This window comes from Hevea brasiliensis, chromosome 2 (genome assembly GCF_030052815.1).
Source record: "Hevea brasiliensis isolate MT/VB/25A 57/8 chromosome 2, ASM3005281v1, whole genome shotgun sequence".
In the NCBI taxonomy this organism is placed as follows: Eukaryota; Viridiplantae; Streptophyta; class Magnoliopsida; order Malpighiales; family Euphorbiaceae; genus Hevea; species Hevea brasiliensis.
In genome coordinates this window covers 109409812-109431944 of record NC_079494.1, presented here as the reverse complement: position 1 = coordinate 109431944, position 22133 = coordinate 109409812, and the positions used below count along the sequence as shown (strand labels likewise).

At 35.5% G+C, this 22133-nt stretch overlaps 3 protein-coding genes and 1 pseudogene across 3 annotated transcripts; all 4 read left to right on the top strand.

The window, feature by feature from the left end:
* Positions 1–3762: 3762 nt before the first annotated feature.
* Positions 3763–5055, top strand: LOC110645641 (protein ELC-like). Its single transcript, XM_021798862.2, has one exon. The coding sequence runs from the start codon at positions 3807–3809 to the stop codon at positions 4815–4817; it is 1011 nt and encodes a 336-aa protein (XP_021654554.2). The 5' UTR covers positions 3763–3806; the 3' UTR covers positions 4818–5055.
* Positions 5056–5387: 332 nt separating this feature from the next.
* On the top strand, positions 5388–16877 carry LOC131174561 (uncharacterized; annotated as a pseudogene).
* A 238-nt stretch (positions 16878–17115) lies between these two features.
* Positions 17116–17557, top strand: LOC131177969 (DJ-1 protein homolog F-like). The gene is made up of 2 exons (XM_058143155.1): positions 17116–17295; positions 17381–17557. The coding sequence occupies exons 1-2, from the start codon at positions 17116–17118 to the stop codon at positions 17555–17557; spliced, it is 357 nt and encodes a 118-aa protein (XP_057999138.1).
* On the top strand, positions 17402–18569 carry LOC131174558 (DJ-1 protein homolog E-like). The gene is made up of 3 exons (XM_058138260.1): positions 17402–17843; positions 17921–18283; positions 18370–18569. Exons 1-3 carry the CDS (start codon positions 17718–17720, stop codon positions 18430–18432), a joined length of 552 nt encoding a protein of 183 aa, XP_057994243.1. The 5' UTR covers positions 17402–17717; the 3' UTR covers positions 18433–18569.
* Positions 18570–22133: the final 3564 nt, after the last annotated feature.

Sequence of the window (22133 nt, the reverse complement as noted above, 5' to 3'; positions counted from 1 at the left end):
CCAAATCGACTTCCTCTTAACCAGAAGACAAATGAGCTATATGCAAGGATTGAAAGGTCATTCCAGGAGAGGCTTTAACAAGTCAACATAGGTTGGTGGTCTTGGATGTCAAGTTTAGGAACAATTCAAGTAAGGTCAGAAGAAATAGTGTAGCTCGAACAAAGTGGTGGGAGTTCAAAGGAGTAAAGCAAGTGAAGTTCAAAAATGAGCTTCTTGAGTCTGAAGTATGGAAGCTAGATATGGAGGCCAATGATATGTGGATACAGATGGCATCAAAGATTAGAGAAGTAGCTAGAAAAGTACTTGGGGAGTCTAAAGGACATGGACCACCCTCAAAAGAGAGATGGTGGTGGAATGAGGAAGTACAAAAGGCAGTGAAGAGAAAAAGAGAATGGTATAAGAAATTACCTAAATGTGATAATAATGAGGCATATGAACAGTACAAGATAGCAAAGAAAGAGGCAAAAAAGGCAGTTAGCCAAGCAAGAGCACAGGCCTTTGAAAAGTTATATGAGAAACTTGGAACTAAAGAAGGGGAGAAAGATATTTATAGATTAGCAAGGAGTAGAGAAACGAAATGTCAAGATCTCAATCAAGTTAGGTGCATTAAGGATAAAGAAGGAAAAGTGTTGGTGAAAGATGAGGACATTAAAGAAAGATGGAGAAATTATTTTAATGATCTCTTTAATAATAGTCAAAATGGAAATAGCGTGAATATAGATTATAGAACAATAGAAAAGAATGTAAATTATACTAGAAGGATTAGATCTTTAGAAGTAAAGGAAGCACTTAAGAGAATGAAAGTAGGTAAAGCCTGTGGACCCAATGAAATACCAATTGAAGTGTGGAAGTATTTGGGAGATATGGGAGTGGCATGGTTAACTAAATTATTTAATAAGATTTTAAACTCAAAGAAAATGCCTGATGAATAAGGGAGAGTATTTTAGTACCTATTTTAAAAAATAAGGGAGACATACAGAGTTGCTCAAACTATAGGAAATTAAACTTATGAGCCATACTATGAAGTTGTGGGAGAGAGTTGTGGAGCATCGACTACGTCATGATACTTCTATCTCTCTCAATCAATTTGGTTTCATGCCCGGTCGTTCAACTATGGAAGCGATCTTTCTCATTAGAAGCTTGATGGAGAAATATAGAGATGGGAAGAAAGATCTACACATGGTTTTTATTGATTTGGAGAAGGCTTATGATAGTGTTCCAAGAGAGGTCTTATGGAATGCGTTAGAACAAAAGAGGGTATCTATTAGGTACATACAAGTATTGAAAGATATGTATGAAGGAGCAACTACTATTGTGCGCATTGGGAGGGGACACAAGAGATTTTCCGATCTCAATTGGATTACACCAAGGATCACCATAAGCCCTTACCTTTTACATTAGTTTTAGATGAACTGAAACATATACAAGAGAGTATTCCTTGGTGCATGATGTTTGCGGATGATATTGTTCGATAGATAAGACATGAGAAGGAGTCAATAGGAAGCTAGAACTTTGGAGAAGTACTCTAGAGTCAAAGGGTTTTAAGTTAAGTAGAACGAAGACAGAATACATGCATTGCAAGTTCAGTGAAGGCCAAACTGGTGATAGGGAAGGAGTTAGTTTGAATGGAGTGGCACTGTCCCAAAGTAATCACTTTAAATATCTAGGCTCAGTCCTTCAAGTAGATGGGGGATGTGAGGAGGATGTTAGTCATAGGATTAAAGCCGGGATGGTTGAAGTGGAGGCGTGCCACGGAGTTTTATGTGATCGTAAGATTCCCAATAAATTAAAAGGAAAATTTTACCGCATGACCATACGACCGCTATGCTATATGGTAGTGAGTGTTGGGCCTTATTGAAAGAGTCGTATGCATCTAAGATAAGAGTTGCGAGAGATGAGAATGTTAAGGTGGATGAGTGGTCATACTAGACTAGATAAAGTCCGTAATGAAAGTATTAGAGAAAAGGTAGGAGTGGTGCCAATTGAAGATAAGTTGAGAGAAGGGAGATTGAGGTGGTTTGGTCATGTGAAGCGTAGACATACGGAGGCTCCAGTTAGACAAGTAGAACACATTAGGCTAGAGGATAGAAAGAAAAAAAGGGGTAGACCTAAATTGACTTGGAGGAGAGTAGTACAGCATGACTTAGAAGCATTACACATTTCTGAGGATTTAACCCAAAATCGTTCAAAGTGGAAAAAGCGAATCCATATAGCCGACCCCAAATTTTTGGGATAAAGGTTTAGTTGAGTTGAGTTGAGTATATATATAAACAATTGACAATTAATGATTAAATTTATAATTGAATTAAACTTATTTTAAATGATAAAAAGTCTTTATTAATCATTTTAATTGATAAATACAAATTTAAATTATTCGAATGAATAATAAATAAATAGTGTCTTACAATTGATAATATAATATAAAAGACAATCTAATAATTTTAATAATTCTCTGCTTTCGATAATGGAAAAAATGTGAAACACCTTTTCTTTGGTTTATATTATAGTTGCTTTTTTGTCCTGCCACATCCTTTTGTTGATGCAATTCAAATTTTCAATCCAAACTATTATTATGAGTAACACTTTTTGGTAACGAAATTTTTTTTATCATGAATTTAATATATAAATATATAAAATTTACATATTTAATTGATGAATTTTATTGTTACATAATAAATTTTTGGTTACTTAATTTCAAATGTAACCGAATTAATTATATGAAATGAAATCTCATGGATTATTTCACATACTCATTAGTGGGTTTGCCGGAGGATCTTCAACTTCATTAGCGAGCTCATTTTTCTTGCCTTGAAGCTCGTCACTGAGCATATATATGCCGCTTTTGTACATGGTCCCTGGGTTTAATGTGTTATAGCAACCTGTTCCCTAATTGCTTATTTATCAAAATTCAGGTACTGTTTTATCAAAAAATAACAACAACAAACCATGTAGGTTCTGAGACATCGCAGAGTTTAGGGAAAATGGCTGCGTAAAGGCCATCGTCGGTTGGCCACAAGGTAAAATGCTGAGGAAAAAGATATGGCAAAACCTGCATAACACGGCAACGTCCAAGAAAAAAGGGAAATAATAATCATAACAAAGAGAAAGAATAAGGAATGGTGAATTTTGCTTTTGTTAGGCAAAGAGTTGGTTTTGAATGTAATTCTCAAAAGGAAAACCAAAACCCTTGACCTTACACCTACTTTCCAACTATCTTTTTTTATTCTTTTTTCGGTTTGTTGAAAGATTAACTGTAGGCCATAGCAGAAGAGATTACTTAAAAGATGGATGATTAAAGCTATGTATAAATGGTGCAAGAAACCTGCAGCAAGTTGGGGTTTGGTCTTCTCAGTTTTCAGTTTTGCTTGATTCTGAGAAAAGCCAACCCTGATAAATGCAGGATTAAAATATTAGGTTTGCCGGGATCTTCTAGCCCAATGACAATTAGGCTCAAGTGTGTGTGGGCATGGTGAGATTCCAATAGCTAGGCCCATTTGCTTGTACTAGGTGGTTCAAGTTAACAGATTGAACCTGCAATCTTGAGCTCAAAGTTTAAACCATGGAATATGTCTATATTAAAAAACACTGGTTGCTGAGTCAGATGGACCAGGCCTAATATAATATGTAGGAGAACAGGCAACTAGCCAATAGGAAGCTTCCTCAAGGTCAAAAGAAAACTTTCGAGCAGGATTGACTTGATCAATTTTCTAGTCTTTTTATATAGAAGTAAATGGATTTATGTTATGTTATTACATAAATCCATAGACTGAGTCTTTGCCAAACTAAAGGCTCTCTCATTTCTCTCAATGGCACCAGCATCTTCAATCAAATTCATTGATACTGCACTTTCTTGTACCAGCCCTTATGCACTATCCTACCCTGACCCTAAACAAAAATGGCTAATCAGAAAACACCTTCTTTCACTAATCCAGGACTATCCAATTTTCACACCTTCCACCGATACATTCACCCACAACGATGGCACCAGCGTGAACCTTCTGAACGCCACCGGCAATCTCCGGGTCTCCAGGTATACCCCCCCTATACCTCTCACCATTTGGGTTCATGAAAACTACCCTTACATGCCTCCTTTGGTCTTTGTATTGGTAAATTCGATGACTCCAATTCATCGAGACCACCCTTTTGTTGACCTTTCTGGTTCTACCTCTTCTCCTTATCTCCAAACTTGGCTATTCCCTCGATGCAACCTCACCAACCTTGTTCGTAAGCTTGTCAAGATTTTCACTCATGACCATCCTTTCATTTATAATTCCCCTGTTGCAGGTTTCTCTCACCCCTCCCTTGTCTCAAGGATGGAGGCTCTTGATCGTCTTTCGGGCATGCTTCATTATGATATGATGGCCTTTTTGGCCAAAAATGAAGAGGAAGTGGAGAACTTGTCTAAGTTGCAGGAAGAATTGATCAAGCGAGATACTATAATTAGAAACATGATCAGTAGTCTTGAACAAGAAAGGTCCAGCCTTAAGGACAATGTAACGAAGCTGACGGATGAAGCTGATGTGGTAATGAACTGGTTGAGAGTCAATGATGCGAACTCAGTTGCAGTGGGAGGAGATGAAATGGAAGAGGCATTTGAAGCTGCAGATGAAGAATCAAAATTGAAGATTGAATGTTTGAGTGGAGATCGGGCCATAGAGGATTTGATATATGCATTGGACAAGGCAGTCGAGGAAGGGACAGTGCCTTTTGATGCATACATTAAGCAAGTGAGAGCGTTGGCAAGAGAGCAGTTCTACAGTAGAGCTATGCTTGTAGAACTAGCAAAAGGTCGTCACCTATTCAGTTGGTCCGCCTGATATGCAAACAACTGCTGATCATCAATGGTGTCCATTGGCCAGCACAACCCTTGAAACGATCATCAAGAATTCCAAAACTTTTTATTTTATTTTAATTCTCATGCCTCACCTTGTTCCCGAGGTCATCAGGATAAGATATGAAATGTAGAAAATCAACCGTATAAAATCAAATAAGATATATGAATTCTTGTTTGATAAGGTTGTTTGATCTGTGCCTTATTGAATACTGGAAATTATAAAGCCCTATTTATATGTAAAAAAAAAAAATATATCAATATGATTATATGGAAATTTATTAATATTAATTAACAAATATCTAAATTAATTATATGTTGTCTATTCATATAACATATATGAATATAATTATATTTATAGTCATAATTTATAATTTTATTCTATATATTTTTTCTTAAAAACTTAAAATTTTGTGATTTTTATATATAAAGTATGCTTTTTTTTTTCTCATATTTTTATTATTTTTTCTTTAATTTTAAAAAATAATAATAAAGTTAAAATAAGGATTATCTTCAACCTTCTTCTTATTTTCTTTCTTTTGTTTGCTCAAATTATTTTCCTTTCCCTTTATTTTCCACACGTCCAAACAAAGGCCTAGAGTCACGTATACTTTGTTTACAATAATTCACCCTAAAACTCCAATTTTCTCCCATGTGAATTGAAAAAGACGAAGACTTTTTTCCAAGGCGGTTAGGATCCTCTGCTTTTAGTTGCGAAAACCAACTGTGGTTGCTGAGCCATAATCATTTTTGGCAATCTTTCAATTATGAAGATTTCTCATTGGATTTTGGTATTTTCGCTTCTTCTCTGCCTTTTCGCATCCGGGGCTCTATCAGTTGACAATTTTCAGCAGGCTTAAGTGATATCAAACTGTTGTAAAGCTTTTACCTTTTTTTTTGGGTTGATATATGGGTTTGAAACTATTCCAATAGATTTGTAGTTTAGTTTTCGTGCTTATCGTTCTGTAAAGCTACATTTTTTTTGTGTATACTTTTAATATCCTTGGTAAGACGTCATATGGCTTTGGTAATTACTGATGCCAATTCAGCTTGATTTGCAAAGTTTGTGTCCGTTTTTGGAGTTTAATCGATCGATTATGTTATGTTTTCAAGCTACGATCATGTATTGAACCATGAAGTGGAGCGAACCTAGCTTAATCACTTATTTTGTTTACTTGGGAAGCACCTTTTAAGTTAAAAGAAGGTGCAAGATAAACGTGAGGATTCAAAGTCTAGAAAAGTAAGCGTAAAGATAAAACTGATTATTTGTGGGCAAAATTTTTGCGAAATGGGGAATTGCATTTAAGCCTGGGCTTTTTTTGAACTCTGGAAACTGATTGTCTTGGAGACTTAGAGTGTGAAAGTTTTGTTATCAGGTGTGCATCGCCAATGGAAAGCACAACTGCAAATGTATTCACAAATGCTTCACCTTGCAACTCTTGCTGGGTGCGGATTTTCCTTATTCAGGCATATTGATTTTAATCTTGCTTACTTTGAGATATTTGATTGTTCATTTTCTCACAAATCATTCCTTGTACGCTTGTCATTGACTCATTGAGCTTTGTCACCTTGACTGTGTCATTGGTGGTTACCTGGTCATTGTAATTGTTTCTTCATCACATATTTTAGATGTTCTGAAGAAGTTAATGATATACTTTATCTCATTTAACGCTTGTCTTCCTTTGTGCATATACAGGTTGCCTATTATTGAACCTGATCCTGGTCATACGAAGCTTCGTCTTTCAAGCGATGGCTTGGAGGCCATCAGACGAATAAGGACACCAATTGCAGCAGTTGCTGTATGCACGAGATACCTCTTATTAAGCTTCTAAGAATTGCAACTTATTTTTCACCCAATTTGATTGAAATATCTATGAAGTTCTAGCTCATTATAATTAGCTTGAGAAGTACCTAAGAGCATTTTCAATTTTGTTTTGCACTGGCTTGGTTGGTCATGTGAATATGGTTGGTTTAATGATGAAGTTATATGTTATATAGAGGATGATGAATGGTCCTATATTTGTTTGATTCTTGCATAACCATCCACATATGTGTTAGATAAATTTTAAAATTTTGTTTTAGCCCCAAAATCATAATTTTGTCCATGAGTGAAATGTTAATATGCGTCCTAAGTTGAACACTGAATCTGGATCCAGAAAGAAGTGAGTTATGGAAATCTTTCATCACCAACTATGAAAAAGGGAAAAAAAAATTGTGGAAATCAGTTGTCATGAGCTAGGGTTGCTGAGTTTTATATTGTCAACCTAACCAATTGGAATATAATTCCATATTGTGCAGTCTTATATTATCCCTCATTAGATGGGATTCATTATTCCTGTGGACAGTGAAATTCTGAGATCTGAAAATTTTGGATGTTGGGACATTTATGCTTCAGGAAATTCTAAGTTCACCAGTTTTCAGAAACTCTCATCCCTTACAAAGTCCTTTTATGAAGCAATGAAACATAACCGATATCTTGATTCTTTACACACAACAAATATGCATAAATTGTCCATATGTCATGTCTAGCATTGGTAAATGCTTGCCAATTTCTTGATGCTTTACACACAACAGATATGCATAAATTGTCCATATGTCATGTCTAGCATTGGTCAATGCTTGTAGCTAACATGCACACCTACAATTTTATTTTTATGCATGTAAATAATAATTATGATCTGTATAAACATGTGAAGAGCAGTTGTTCACTTCTATTTTACCCTTTTTGACTGTTACATTGATGGTTGCATAATCAGGTAATTGGTACATACTGCTCTGGAAAATCATTTTTGCTAAATCAGCTTCTTTCCCTTTCTTATTATGAAGGTACTGTCTTCACTGCATTTGGGTAATCTGTAATACACACACTTCATTGCTAAAGAATTTTGAGTTCAATTTTCCCTCTTCAGGTTTTGGGGTTGGCCATATGAGTGACACAAAGACAAAAGGTAATCCAAATTTGAGTTGGAAGAGTGCTATTCTTTGCTTGGAATCATCTGTAATGTTTCTTTCTTTCAGGGATTTGGGTTTGGGGAACTCCAGTAAAATTGGATATCAATGGAGTTAAAACTTCCGTGTTTTACATTGATACGGAGGGATTTGAAAGTGTTGGAAAGTCAAATGTATATGATGACCGGTAAATCCCAAGTCATGTGATCTTTACTTGCCTTTGGAAATCACAGATTTATGTAGATTTTCTTTCTCATATTTGCTTCTCTAGGATATTTGCTCTGGCAACTGTTTTGAGTTCTGTGCTTATTTATAATCTGCCTGAGATGGTTAGTTATTTATCTCTACTTCTAGCTTTCAATATACATTTCCTGGATCTGAAGGTGCTGTTCTGCGAAAGTCTGACTTGTTAGACATACAAATTATGCTACACTAGAGCTTTCTAGGGCTTTTTAGTGTTGTATATTTAGTGGACTTTATGATTAACTGCCATCATAGATGAAAAGAATAGCCACGTGAATAAAATATATCACTAGAATTTAAAGAAGTTATGATTCTTTGAAGGCCTAATTGCCAAAAAATCTGAACTTTGGATCTTTCTTTTTTTAGCATGCTGAGTTAGAGCAAATAGCTTGGCAGTCAGCATGTATCATTTGATCCAGCCCAAATCCCACAATGGGGGTGGCCTTGTGCATTTGGGACATCATTATGAGGAAATATTCTCTTTGTACTAGAATACCAATTATAGTTTTCAACTAATGGTACAGCGGCTGGAATCATCTTCATCTTCAGTTAAAAAGCATTTTTAACACCCCATACCAACATCCACCTTTGTGTGTGTGTGTGTGTGTGTGCATCCTATTCTTCTCCAAAAAGATGATGTTGAATGGTGTTAACTTGATATTAACATTGTCCACACACCTTAAATTATTTTGTGAGAAAATACTGAGATCTTAATGTCACGTAGAGAAGGAGAAAATATAGAAATAAGGAAAGGAATATGTAATTGGGCTAGTAGAGCAAATTAGAATTGTGGAGGGAAAGTTTGTTAGGTCTATTGAGTAGTTGTTAATTGTTTGGGAGGGAAACTATGAGCAGTGATAGCTGTAGTTGGTAAAGAGCAGTTATTAGGGAATTGGAGGAGAATCTGTTATAAAAGGGAGATGAAACACCTGTATTAGACATTCTGAATTCTGATCAGTAATGTTCTCTATCTTCTCTCTAAAATTCCCTTCTCTCCCTTTCTCTCCCTCTCTCTATCTTCTGTTCTATTATTTCTTCTATTTTCTTCTCTGGGATATCTACTGTTAGGGCTACTACCTAACATTGGTATCAGAGCTTTGCATCCAAGAAATCAGTGGGTAATTTTTCCTTAGGGGTTGCAGCCATGACTAGATCTATTGTGATAGGCCCAGAGATGGTGCGGATTGCAGAATTGGAGGAACAAATGAGGAATTTGCAGGAAGCTACTCAAAGGAATGCCGAGGACCTAAATGATTTCAAGAAGGCGATGAAGGAGAAATTAAACAAGACTTCTTTAACAAATAATGCCATTCTGGAGGACTTGCGACAAATGATGATCACTCATGTGGTGGAAAGGAATAAGGAGAGCAGTAGTTCAAATGAGGGGGGAATATTGGAAATCCTGATGTTAGGGTTTTTTGGTGAAAAGGGGAAAGAAATCATCAATTCTGATTCCAATGGAGTGACAAGTGAGAATTCCTTATCAATGCCTAAGGAAACTCTGAATCCTTAAGGAAGTTCTAGTTCTGTCATGGAATCAGGCATTCAAAGCATTACACTTGGAGTGTTTAGTCCTACCCTAGAAGCAATTAATACTGATGCTTGGATTAAGGATGAAGATGAACAAAATTTTGAAGAGAAAATTTCAAGATCTCTTAAGCATTTCAATAGTCAATCAGATGGTAATAATGATCAAGATCCTACCCTCAGCCTGAATTCTTCCATAAGAGATGGGTGCCTCGAAGAGGAATCATTTGGGATTCAAGATGACACACATATCAATAGTGCTGATAAAAATATTGAAATCTTAAAAGGAGAAGACATGGAAGTTTATGAAGAAGAGAAGTATTGGAATCTTGGAGGAAGCATATTTGAGTTGAGATCATGTAATCATATGATACTCAAGGAGAATGAGTTTGAGATCTGGAGAAGACAGAGGAAAAAAATAAATTGCTTGTCGAGGGATGATTGCATTGGAAATTTGTGCTGCAATGACAAAGTAAACTACAAAAGTGTTATGAGATTTGATAAAAAGAATTCTGCAGAGAGCATTTTTCCTTTTATTGAAAATGTTAAGGAAACGTATGAGATGGCTTCATTTATGGCTGGAAATCAAGTGGTATGGTGATCTTAAAGGAACAAAAATTGGAAATTTGGAGAAAAGAAAGAAGGAAAGTTAGCTCTTTGTCAATTAATAGTTCATACTTTCATGTGTCTTTTCTCAAATGGAAGTTCAGACCTAGTCTTTTCTCACTACCTATGATTTCATTCATTGGCAACCAGGGGCAGTTGACATTTGCTGCAATTCTCCAATATGATCATATTAGAAGAGGAAAAAGAAGAAGAAAGGAAGGAAGAAAGAAAGAAAGAAAGAAATTCTAGTTCAAAGTGCTAACTAAGGATGCCACTTGGGAAGATACCACATTTATCCAAAACTCAATTTCCTGACTTCCAGCATTCTTGGGGTCAAGAATGCTCTAATGGAGAGGGTATTGTAACGTAGAGAATGAGAAAATATAGAAATAAGGAAAGGAATATGTAATTAGGCTAGTAGAGCAAATTAGAATTGTGGAGGGAAAGTTTGTTAGGTCTATTGAGTAGTTGTTAATTGTTTGGGAGGGAAACTATGAGCAGTGACAGCTGTAGTTGTTAAAGAGCAGTTATTAGGGAATTGGAGGAGAATCTGTTATAAAAGGGAGATAAAACACCTGTATTAGACATTCTGAATTCTGATCAATAATATTCTCTATCTTCTCTCTAAAATTCTCTTCTCTCCCTTTATCTCTCTCTCTCTCTCTCTCTCTCTCTCTCTCTCTCTCTCTCTCTCTCTCTCTCTCTCCTGTTTTATTATTTCTTCTATTTTCTTCTCTGGGATATCTAATGTTAGGGCTACTACCTAACACTTCATTGTAAAGTAATTAGTCATTTGAACTTACTGAGGAAAACTATTCACATATGAGAATGCTAACTTGTTGTTTCATTAAGAATCAGACTAATATAAAGAAAACAAGACACTATACAATGTTTTGTAGGTTATGTGACATTCATATCTGAAATATTTATGATTTGCTCTCCTAATGTGAGGTTATAGTTTGTGTATTAGGTTATTGGCCATTTTTCATCGACTATGCACATTTTGGTTGATGCTTCTGGCAATGTTAACATGTTTGGTCCATTGTGAATTTAGATCCGAGAAGCTGATATATCCCGCCTGTCATTTGCAGTCGAGCTTGCTGAAGAATTTTATGGAAGGTTTGCATTTCTTCTAAATTGAGCTTCATATATATTATCTGCTTACAAATAAACTGTTTCACCCTATTTATGTTACTCACACTAGCTGTTTTATGGATTGGCTGACAACTACATGGAAAATAGAGTGAAGGTAATTTGTAAGTCATTTCAAATATATTCCTCTTTTATGTTTTCTTTGAATTGGATATTTGAAGCAGATGGGCATTTGAATGCCTGAATTTTTTTTATTTCATTTTTTTTTTGTAGGGCCAAGATTTTGCTTTTGAACCTGTGAAACTACTTTGGCTTGTCCAGCGCGATTTTCTACGTAAGTTCATCAATACCTTCTTGGAAAATTATTTGTTGAATAGCTGCTTGCTTCTATCAATTGCAGTTATCTAGGTTTTATGTGCTGGAATGCTGCGACAGCTAGTGGGGTGCTTGCACCAAATTTTCTTCAAATCTACTACAGTGTTGATCCGTCTCATATTTTATTATATTTTTTCACTTTCTGCGTTTGTGTCATCAAACTTTTTCTTATGACTGTTCACTATTTCCTAACTCTCGTGAAATGCTTCAGAATAGATGATCATAGGTTTCTGATTTGATAGAGATATTTTAGGTGGGTTGCATTTCTCATTATGGCATGTTTTGATGTCATGTACACTTGAAAGGAAACTGATGGTTTTTGGGTTAGACAGAAGGGAAATCAGTGCAAGAAATGCTTAATGAAGCCCTTCAGCGTGTCCCTAACAATGATGGTTAGTGTTTTTCTCTTTCTCCAAGCCATAACGTTTTAGAAAAGATGAAGTGTTATCCCTAGTGTAATAATTGTGCTTTTAAACAGAGGTTTGATGGTGGTTGCTTTTTTCTGAATGCAGGGGACAAAAATATTGATCAGGTACTCATCGATATGATTTTGATTCCAATACTGTAGGAATTGTTGAAATTTTATAATTCTGGGAGTGATTTCTTTTTTTGTAACTTTTTATCATGTTAACCAGATTCAAGAATCACTTGCTATTATGGGTGATAATAGCACATCTTTTAGCTTGCCACAGGTAAGGGCTTACCATGTACTTTTGCTGTATTATGTAATAGTCTTTCAGTCCTTCCGCTTTCCCTGTTGCTTTCCATTTCTAATTTTCTATAGTTGCAGTCAATACCTAGATAGGTCCAGGGACGCTATATATCTAAATTACCCATTTTCATTGTGGCATATCAAATTACCCATTTTCTTTCTTTTAGAATATATTGCACTAGGTTGTAGACCTAATTTTTCTAACATGCAATATAATAATAAAATATTAGAAAAACAAGTTGATTATTGGAGTACTAATTCTGAAGAGTATGATTTCTCGTCGATAGATGATTCTTATTACTCTAGGGTAGAAAAAGGTGATTTGTATTTCATTTTTTTGCTAGTGCCCCTTCCTCTCAAGAGTTGGTGCCTCCTGAATGTTCCCTATTAAAACATAGTTGTGTGGAACTTTTTCCTTACTTTTCTCATTCTATTTTAGTTATAGTCTATGAGAACTGTGTTTGGAAATTGTTGTTCTCTTAATCTCAAACATTTGATGCAATGGCAGATTGCCTAAATTTTCCAACATGCTGTACAATATAGAAAAACAGGGAACTATTGGAGTATTAATGCCGAGAGTATGGCATACTGTAGATAATTCTTATGACTGCATGATTTTGTCAATGCCCCTTCCTCCCTCTCAAAAGTTGGCCCCTCCCTCCCTCCGATAGATGCGTGGAGCCTTTGCTTACTTTTTCTACTTTATTTTAGTTAGAGTCTATGGGATCTATTTTATTTGAAAATTTTCTTGAATTTCGAAACTTGTTTTGCAATATATTATGCAATACTAGAATGCAAAATATTGCACAACACTAAGTTTCCTGATTAATTGATTCATATATCAGCAAGCTTTTAATTACCCCAGATGGCCAGATCATTAACTTTGCTTTACTTAGATATAGGATGGTTGCTACCATATAATTAGGTTGGCCTTCTGCCATGGTCAACATGGGCTGCAATTTATTACGTTGATTGAGGATATTCTTTTTGTATTTTGTGGCACCATATATTTTGCACTATCAAACGGTGACATTCCATTGCATGACAGAGGAATCCTTAGCTCAAATCCTGGCAGCATTAATATTTTTTATCAAAAAGGAAAAATCAAAAAGAAAAGGACAAAAAAATGAGATGGAGGGGTGAAGAGAGAGAGAGAGAGAGAGAGAGAGAGATGAGAAATGTCTTATTCGTATATTAATATCCTGTAGATTCAGATTATTTGTTTGCATTTCAAATGCTTTAATTACCTTTCATAATGTAATTGCACTGTGAATTTGGTCAGCCTCATCTCCAGCGAACAAAGCTTTGCGACATGAAAGATGATGCGCTTGACCCAGTATATGTTAAAAGAAGGTAGCAATTGAAGGAGCTTGTTTCTAGCATTGTTCGTCCTAAGATTGTGCAGGGAAAACTTCTAAATGGACAAGATTTTGTAGCTTTCCTGGAGCAGGTAGCTTTGTTTATAGCATCCTTCGTTGTCATATCAGTTGGAATTACATGCAAGTTAAAAGTTGTGTTGGAGATGTGAAAATTGATTTTACCTTAAACTTTATGTCAATTTCGCACACCTTCCCATTTTTAGCATTAAAATTGTAAAATTACTTTCTTTTTAATTGAAAAAAAAAGGCTACTATGACTTTTTCATGTTGGGTTAAAACTTATTGTGGATATAGCAATTTTTGTCTCATCATGCACTCTTTTGTTAACACAATGATAGAAGTGTAAACATGTCACTTATCCCAAAGGGGGTAAAAAAATAAAAGGTTAGATAATGAATTAACATGAATGAATTTCAACTAAATGTGACACATGCTGCCTATTTTCTTAGCAGTGCCCATCTATGTGACATGTGCTTAATGGTTGCAATTGGATGATGTCCTTGATGCAATGGCATCAATTACCAATCATATTGGAACACCTTCCTTCATAGCAGAGATTACCTTGTTTCGCTGTATGTTAAGTTTAGGGAATGGAAGAGGGAAAAGGGGGAAAAAGTAAGAAGAAAAAAGTATAGGTGAATTTTTAGGTTTAGTGATGCTGATCATTTATCTTCCCTAAGCTTTCATCTTAAAATTTTTGGATACTTGAAGCCTTGCATGAAGGGGAGATTCCATCAACGGGATCTCTGGTGGAGGTTTTCAACAAGGGTATTCTTGAGCAATGTTTGAAGCTATACAGCGAAACGATGGTAAAATTAAGTTTTCCACTCCCTGAGCAGTCTCTGCAAGATGCTCATGAAAGGTCTAGAGGAGAAGCAATGAAATCTTTTGATGAACAGCATTTTGGGCGTAACCATGCAAAGAGATCCTTCATGCAACTGGAAGAGGAAATAGACAAGGTATGATATGATGATGATGATTCTTTTCTCATTAAACGAAATCATTAATCTATAGATCTGTTTTTTGGAACTGATAGGTAGAGAAGTATAATTACATGTTCTGCAAAAAGATTTTGTTGATTGGCTTGAAGATTTTTTATGTGACTTTATTGAAAAAACTCGAAACAAACTTTGCAAATACGGATTCACCCCCCGAGAGAGAGAGAGCTGCACTGCATTATATTTTGATCCTGTGCAGATATTTACTGTGGAAATTCTATCTAGCCTTATAAGAATGTCATACTGGCGAATGATTATCAATCAGCAAAACTCTGCGAGGCATTGTATGTTAGATGTGAGGACAAAATGGACCAACTTCAAGTTCTCAGACTTCCTTCCATGGCAAAGTTCAATGCTGACCTTCTTCAATGCAACCAAAGTTTTGAGCAGGAGTGTGTTGGACCCTCAAAAGCAAATTATGAGCAACACATGATGAAGGTTAGGCATACTGTCATTAATTTTGCTATTCTTTCAATTATGCAGTTTCTTCTTTTCCAAGTTTTTCTTTCTTTTCCAAATTTGTTTTAGTGATTGAACTCTAAGTTACTTTGATGCTCAAGTTGGATCACATTTTGAAAGGAAGTGGAAATCAAATGTGTCATCATTACTTCCTCATTGTTTTAGATAGTATTATACCAAAATGATCAAAATGGAGAAAATTGGTGCAATTTAAAATGCCAACTGAATCTGAAATTAAGTTGATCTTTGATGTCCCTGGAAGCAGCCTTCTACATGGTACCTGATAGACTTGTTTCACCATGAAATGTGAAAGACTTCTGTTAATTGTTGAACCATGGTTTTATGATACTTCCTTGATGTTTGCTTGCTTACTCATTTTCATGAGCTAAATTGGGCATTTGAGAATGTATTGTGTGAACTTGCAGATGCTGGGGAAGTCAAAGTCTCTATTTATAAAAGAATACAACCAAAGGCTCTTCAATTGGTTGGTGGCTTTCTCCCTTGTCCTGGTGGTAGTGGGCCGGTTTATTATAAAGTTCATTTTGATGGAAATGGGCACATGGATACTTTTTATCTTCTTGGAGACATACACAAGGATGTTTTGGTCTGCAGAATCTCTCTATTACAATCCGGTTTGGCATTTTATTGTAGCAACTTGGGAAACACTTGTTTACATCCCTATCCTTGATCTGGACAGGTAATACAGCATCTTCTCTTTTGGATGTAAAAGAAAAAGGAGGCCTGTTATATCTTAAGATGGTGTTTTGCTGCATGTGAAATTGAATTTTGCCTTTTTATTTTCTTCAATGTGAACAGCCTTGCATTTTGTTCAAGACCATGGAAACCAAAAGAATTTCTTTAGTTGATAGTCAGAAGTTGTGAGAATTCTACATTCCTTCCTAACTGGCGAAGCATGTTAAATATAAGTTATATTGTTCAAATGTATCAGTGGATCCATTTTGTTTTGTTTTGTTTTGTTTTGTCAGTCTGATCTTGGCATATGTCTATTATTACTTGAAGTGTCTATTGTTCAAATGTATAAGCGGTATAAATAAACACATATGCTAAAAGGACTCCCCTCAAGTCTGCATGTTTTAGTATTGTTCATTTTTTTTCTTATTTTTTTATTTCATGTTTTTCCTTTTGGAATACAGATGGGCAGTGCCAATCGGTTTTGTAGTGTCAATTTTGGTAATTTATTGGCGTTGTTATGGCAAAAGGAAACAAGTGTCGCGATGGCTATTGCCTCTGTACAACAATCCTAAAGACGGTCCTAATAGGCCAAGATCAGACAGAATGATTTCTTTACTGTATGCCTTCAATATTCGGCATGCTTTTGTTTGACCATCATTGGTGAGCTTTCCATTTTTTCATTTATGAAGCTTTGCCATTCTATTTTTGTTTCCCTTGCACAGACGTATGAAACCAAAATGGAGAAGAGGTGAAGGATGCATGTGATGATTTGCCCATCAGCGCTGATATCATTTGTAACTCTAGCATTTCCTGATTGTTCATGTCAATGTAATCCGTTGATTGTTTATTATTACACAAGTTTATGTTTTCTACAACCGTGTTGATAAATATAGTATTATTAAGTCACAGTTGTTCATTCAACTCTGAAAATTAGCATTCAACTGTATTGGCATTTTTTTTCTTTTGGAAAATTGCTGGAATGATAATGACAAAGCCCAATCATATTGGTTTTCCACTTTTCTTAATTACCTTATTAATTTGTAATGACAATCATAGATGCATCCATCACTTGATAATGTGAATCTTTTGGGTAATGAAACTAGAGCTGATGGCATTAGAAGGCTAAAGTAGATGAAGTTATTGAGTGCAATTTAAAACGTGAAGATAATCCCCACCTATACTTCTAAAGTAAATGAGAAATTAAATAGCTTTCTCGGACTGCACGCTCACAGCAGTGAGGAGTTAGAGACCATGGGTCCCATTGCTCAAAAATCAGCTCTGATACTATGTGGGGACTACATGGAAGATTATGAAGTGATTCTGCCATTCTTTATGCTTCAATCCTTGGGTGTGCGGGTTGATTGCGTCTCTCCCGGCAAGCTATACGACGATAAATACTTCACCGCCATCTATGATTACTTGGGCTTCGAGGTAATGTTCATACTCCATTGCCAATACCATCAGTTCCTTTTCCAGTCTAGCAACAGTGAAATTTAATCTTATTTTGCCTTGGCAGCTTTACACAGAATTGCAATGCCATTTCTTCACACTCAACTCAAACTACGATGAAGTGGCAGTAGAATCCTATGATGCCCTCATAATACCTGGAGGCAGGTTCACTGAGCTCCTCTGCACCGATGACAAGCTGGTCAGTACGGTAAAAAGATTTGCAGAAACAGGGAAGCCTCTTTAATCACTAGCTGCCACAGTCAACTCATGTTGGTGGCAGCGGACCACTCCGAGGCAAGCAATGCACTGCCTTTACCAGGTTCAAACCCATCGTTGAGCTTGCAGGAGGCATCTGGTGGGAGCAGCCTGGTGCAGAGTCGGCTCTTGACATTACTGCTTGTCTTATGGACGGCAATCTTGTTGGCTCAATTGGGTGGCCAGGACACGGTGAATATACGAGAGTTCTACTCGAGTCCATAGGAGCCAAAATTTCAAGATCCCACAGAAATTCAGTACTGGTTGTGTTAGCGGTAAGCTAGATAAATTTTGTACTCTAATGAATAGCCTGCCTGCAAGTGCAATCCATAATTTGGCTTCTGCTTTATAGGATTATGCAGAAGATTACGAGGTAAATGTGCCATTCAGGGCTCTACAAGGTTTGGGCTGCAGGGTGGATGCAGTTTGCCCAAGCAAGAAGAAAGGGGAGAGCTCTCTTACTGCCATCCTCGATGACGAGGGAGCCCAAATATGCACCGAAAAGCGTGGCCATAACTTCGTCGTTAATGCCAATTGGAGTGACATTTCTGCTGATGACTACGACTTCTTGGTGCTGCCAGGAGGCAGGTCCCCAGAGTTGCTGGTCATAAACGAGAAAGTGGTTTCTCTTATCAAGGAATTCGCTGACAAGGGCAAGATCATTGCAGCAATTGGACAAGGGAAGTGGGTTGTGGCTGCTGCTGGTGCTTTAAAGGTACTTAATTAATCATCAAATTATATATATGTTTCTGGATTAACGAGTGATTAATTAATAATAAACACTCGTGTATGATTAATTAGGGGAAGAGAAGCGCGAGCAGCCATGGAATGAAGGCAATTGTGAAGTGGCTGGTGGGAAAGTAGTGGAGTCTGGAGGGTGCGTGCCTCACGGTAAGCTAGTGACTGCAAGTGGATGGCCCTGCTCTTCCAGCTTTCTTAACAGAGATAACAAGAGGCCTTGGTTTATCTGTGGTGTTTTGAAATGGGGAAGGCTAGCTTCGTTTTCCTTGTGTTTATGTGATGTTGAACAATGAGTGTAACATTTGAAACCATTTCATAAACAAATAAAGTCATACAATAAAGTTTGGGATTTTGTAATTTATCAATTGTCTGGAAATTTGCTGTTTAACTGCTGACGCTTGAAACTTGAAAGGAAAAGTTTGCTGTCTCATGTCATGAGATATCTAATTAACCTCCCTTCAGATTCTCGATATTGAAGGATGTGGGAATGTATTGTCAGATTATAAGATGACAGTGGTACATAGTGGTAGTACCTGAGAAACCTCCAACATCTGGCAGACGCAAATGAGGCTCATAGTGGGCTTGTTCAACTTGTTGCCTCTCTGCGCAGGCTCTGGACCAAAATAACTGTTCTAATTTGATTTCTTTACCCACTCCATTTGATGGATTAGAGTGACATGTTAAATGTTAAATGAAATTAAAATTGAAAGATTTTATTTTAATAAATTGGAGTTAATTTCCCAGCGAAAGTTAAGAAGCTGCCCCCGTTCATCTGTGCTTTCGGATTCAGGCTCCTAACCCTGTCTTAGCGAGGGTTGCTATAGATGGGCCTCAGTTGTGAGCTAGGCAAGTTACAGTTGTAGCTCTGTTTTCCTTTAAGGGCATGGGCCTCTTTTATCCATGGACTTCAAAGCCTTGCTTTATTATTTGTGTTATGTGATAGTAGGCTTTTATTTATACTGGGCTTCAAGTCATGTTCTATTAATGAATTTTTTAATTTTTTTATAAAAAAAATTAAATGATTAAAATAAAATAATTGCTTAAAATGAAAGACGATTGTGCATTAACTCTCTTTTTATATTATCATCTATTTTAAGTAGGTTAAATCTTTTCTTAATTTGTCAAGTGAATAAGTTCGACATATATTATTAGCACTTATTAATTAATATCGATGCTGCTAACAGGGGAGCATTTGATCGGTTTGGTTCTGAATCAAATCGAATCGAACCGAACACCAAAAATTAAAATATTGAATTGGTTTAAAAAAGTGGACCAAATTAAATCAATCATTTAAGAATAACCAAATCGAAAAATAATGATTTGGTTATATTCTGTTGCATTAAACCAAAACTATTAGAATTTTACAAAAGAACCTATTTACATCTAATCAATAATAATTTATTAATAGCAATCCTAAACCTGTTTACAAAAAAACCTACTTATAAATATCAATAATACATAAAAATCGATTCAAAAGTACATAACATATAAATTCACAAGTCCATAAATTTGTAAATCCATATTACATAAAATGTACCATGAAATTTTAAATCCAAAATATATAAAAGTCCATAAAAAAGCAAACATCACTTCATAAAAATAGCAATCCTCAACTGAAAAATCACTTGTGTCATTTTCTATTGGGTTTAGTCAATTTTGTCAGTTTCAACTGATAAAAAACTGAACAAAGCCGAAAACTGAACATACTAAAAATCTCTAAGCGAACCGCACCGACAGAACAAAAAAACTGAGCCAATTGAACCGAAACGATTAGATTTGGTTCAAATTTTCAATTCAAACCTAAAACTGCTCAGGCTTTGCTATTACTACACTACTACTACTACTACTACTAATAATAATAATAATAATAATAATAATAATAATAATAATAATAAATTTTAAATTATTAATCTAATATTTAATTATGGTAGAACAAATGATACTCAATTTTATTATGATAATTAATTCACTATGGTAATTATACTAAAAACTTGCACTAATATTAAGATATGATCTGTTTGTGAAGGTTTAAAGCTAATCCATCAATTGGGTTTGCACAGAGTAATAGTGGAATGTGATAATTCTTTGGTCATATCTATCTATCCTTGAGAGTTGCATACATGTCCCTTGCTATTAAGAGTCTTCTTCAATTGAATTAAGTTATTAAATTTTCATATTTTTTGAAAGTTAATTGTTATGCAAACTGACTGACTTCCTATGCTTCATCCTTATTAAGGGATTGCACACTTTCAATTCTTCTTTAGAGAGTCTCCTTCATCTATTGTTTGATGATATAGTTGGGGTTTCACACCCTCATTTTTATCCTTTGTTTTGTTGCTTATATATTTTCTTTTCTACCATTAAAAAGACAGGTAATTATTGTATATAAAGGTTGTAAATTTGTATAGACAATTTGTTTTACAAGGTAACCCATTAATCATTTTTCATGCATGCAATGGAATCTGTTTTGCTTGAATGCCCCCCCATGGATGAATACATGTACATGCGTCATTCATGAATACCAAACCCTCAAAATTTCAGCTAGATCAACTTCCCTTTTCACACCATTTTTTCATATCTTTCCTCCATATCAGCTGTTTATTTCTTTGTGCCAATTCTAAAGTTGCTTGTAGGCTTTTGGTTGCAGGTTTCTTCTCACCCTTTGGATCATGTTCTACTTGTTATTTATATAATTTTTTTTATTAATTATTTAATTTTTTTATTAATCTAATCTTGTTAGGATAGTTTACATATCTAAAAATGAAAAGCTCTATGGAAATTGACAACAAGGGAAAAACGAAAGGTGAGATATATTAATTATTTTAAAGCATTCACATGATCTTGTTTTGAATGTGTTTTGCTTTAAATATTCATACAATGTCTCCTCCTAAGGCAAATTACCAAGGGGTGACATTGAAAAATTAAATTACTAAAAGGGGGTGAGATATAAATTATTTACCAAAAAGAGGTGAAAATTGATGAGTTGGCAGAGAGAGAGGGAGACTTAACTATGACTAGCATCTAGGAGTAAAAATGAAATTAAATTAATTTATGTGGACTGAAATGAAAAAAATGATGTTGAAAACAGAAAAAAAAAATAAAAAAATGCATGTGGCAACAAGGTGCTACCATAAGTAGCGACCGACTTAACATCTGACACATTTCACTTTATCGTCTGTGTGAAACTAATAAAGTAAAAAAAGAAAAATTACTCATCTGGTGCGAGTTGATAAAATGAAAATAGAAAAAAAAATAAAAAAAGTTACCTGGCAGCTCGGCGCGACTATGAGTAGCAATCAAGCGCCTAACACTCTCGTCTCGAGTGAAATTTTATGAGTGAAAACAAAAAAAATAAAAAATAAAAAACCTGCAACAATGGGCTACTAATGGTAGCGACTAACGTTACCGCGCATCAGCTAATAGATTCCCTCGTCTGGCTTGATTCCCTCGACTGACGTGTGATTCCCTCGACTGACATGAAATTTTAGAAAGCCTGCCATGTCTTGTCTTGTCTTGTTTGGTCTGAATAGCTTTTGGTAGACGCAAATGGTAGCAGCATCTGACTGCAAACTGGTCTATTTAAATTTGTTTTATACATCTCCCGTCTCCCATTTAATCTTCAAGCATTCGAAAAATTTTTACAACACTCCTCTGTGTTCAAAAAATTTAATCTTCGGTACATTTAATCTCACGTCTCCCACCATGTAGTGTGTGTGTATATATATATATATATATATATATATATATATATATATATATATATATATATTCAGTCAATTCACTTGACGCTAGATGGGAGGGAAGAGGAAATCTAGGTACCTCTT

Coding starts and splice junctions, on each gene's coding strand:
- LOC131177969 (XM_058143155.1), top strand. CDS start 17,116: ATGGGTCCCATTGCTCAAAAATCAGCTCTGATACTATGTGGGGACTAC. Junction 17,296..17,380: donor ATGATTACTTGGGCTTCGAG/GTAATGTTCATA, acceptor TTGCCTTGGCAG/CTTTACACAGAATTGCAATG.
- LOC110645641 (XM_021798862.2), top strand. CDS start 3,807: ATGGCACCAGCATCTTCAATCAAATTCATTGATACTGCACTTTCTTGT.
- LOC131174558 (XM_058138260.1), top strand. CDS start 17,718: ATGGACGGCAATCTTGTTGGCTCAATTGGGTGGCCAGGACACGGTGAA. Junction 17,844..17,920: donor CAGTACTGGTTGTGTTAGCG/GTAAGCTAGATA, acceptor TCTGCTTTATAG/GATTATGCAGAAGATTACGA. Junction 18,284..18,369: donor CTGCTGCTGGTGCTTTAAAG/GTACTTAATTAA, acceptor ATGATTAATTAG/GGGAAGAGAAGCGCGAGCAG.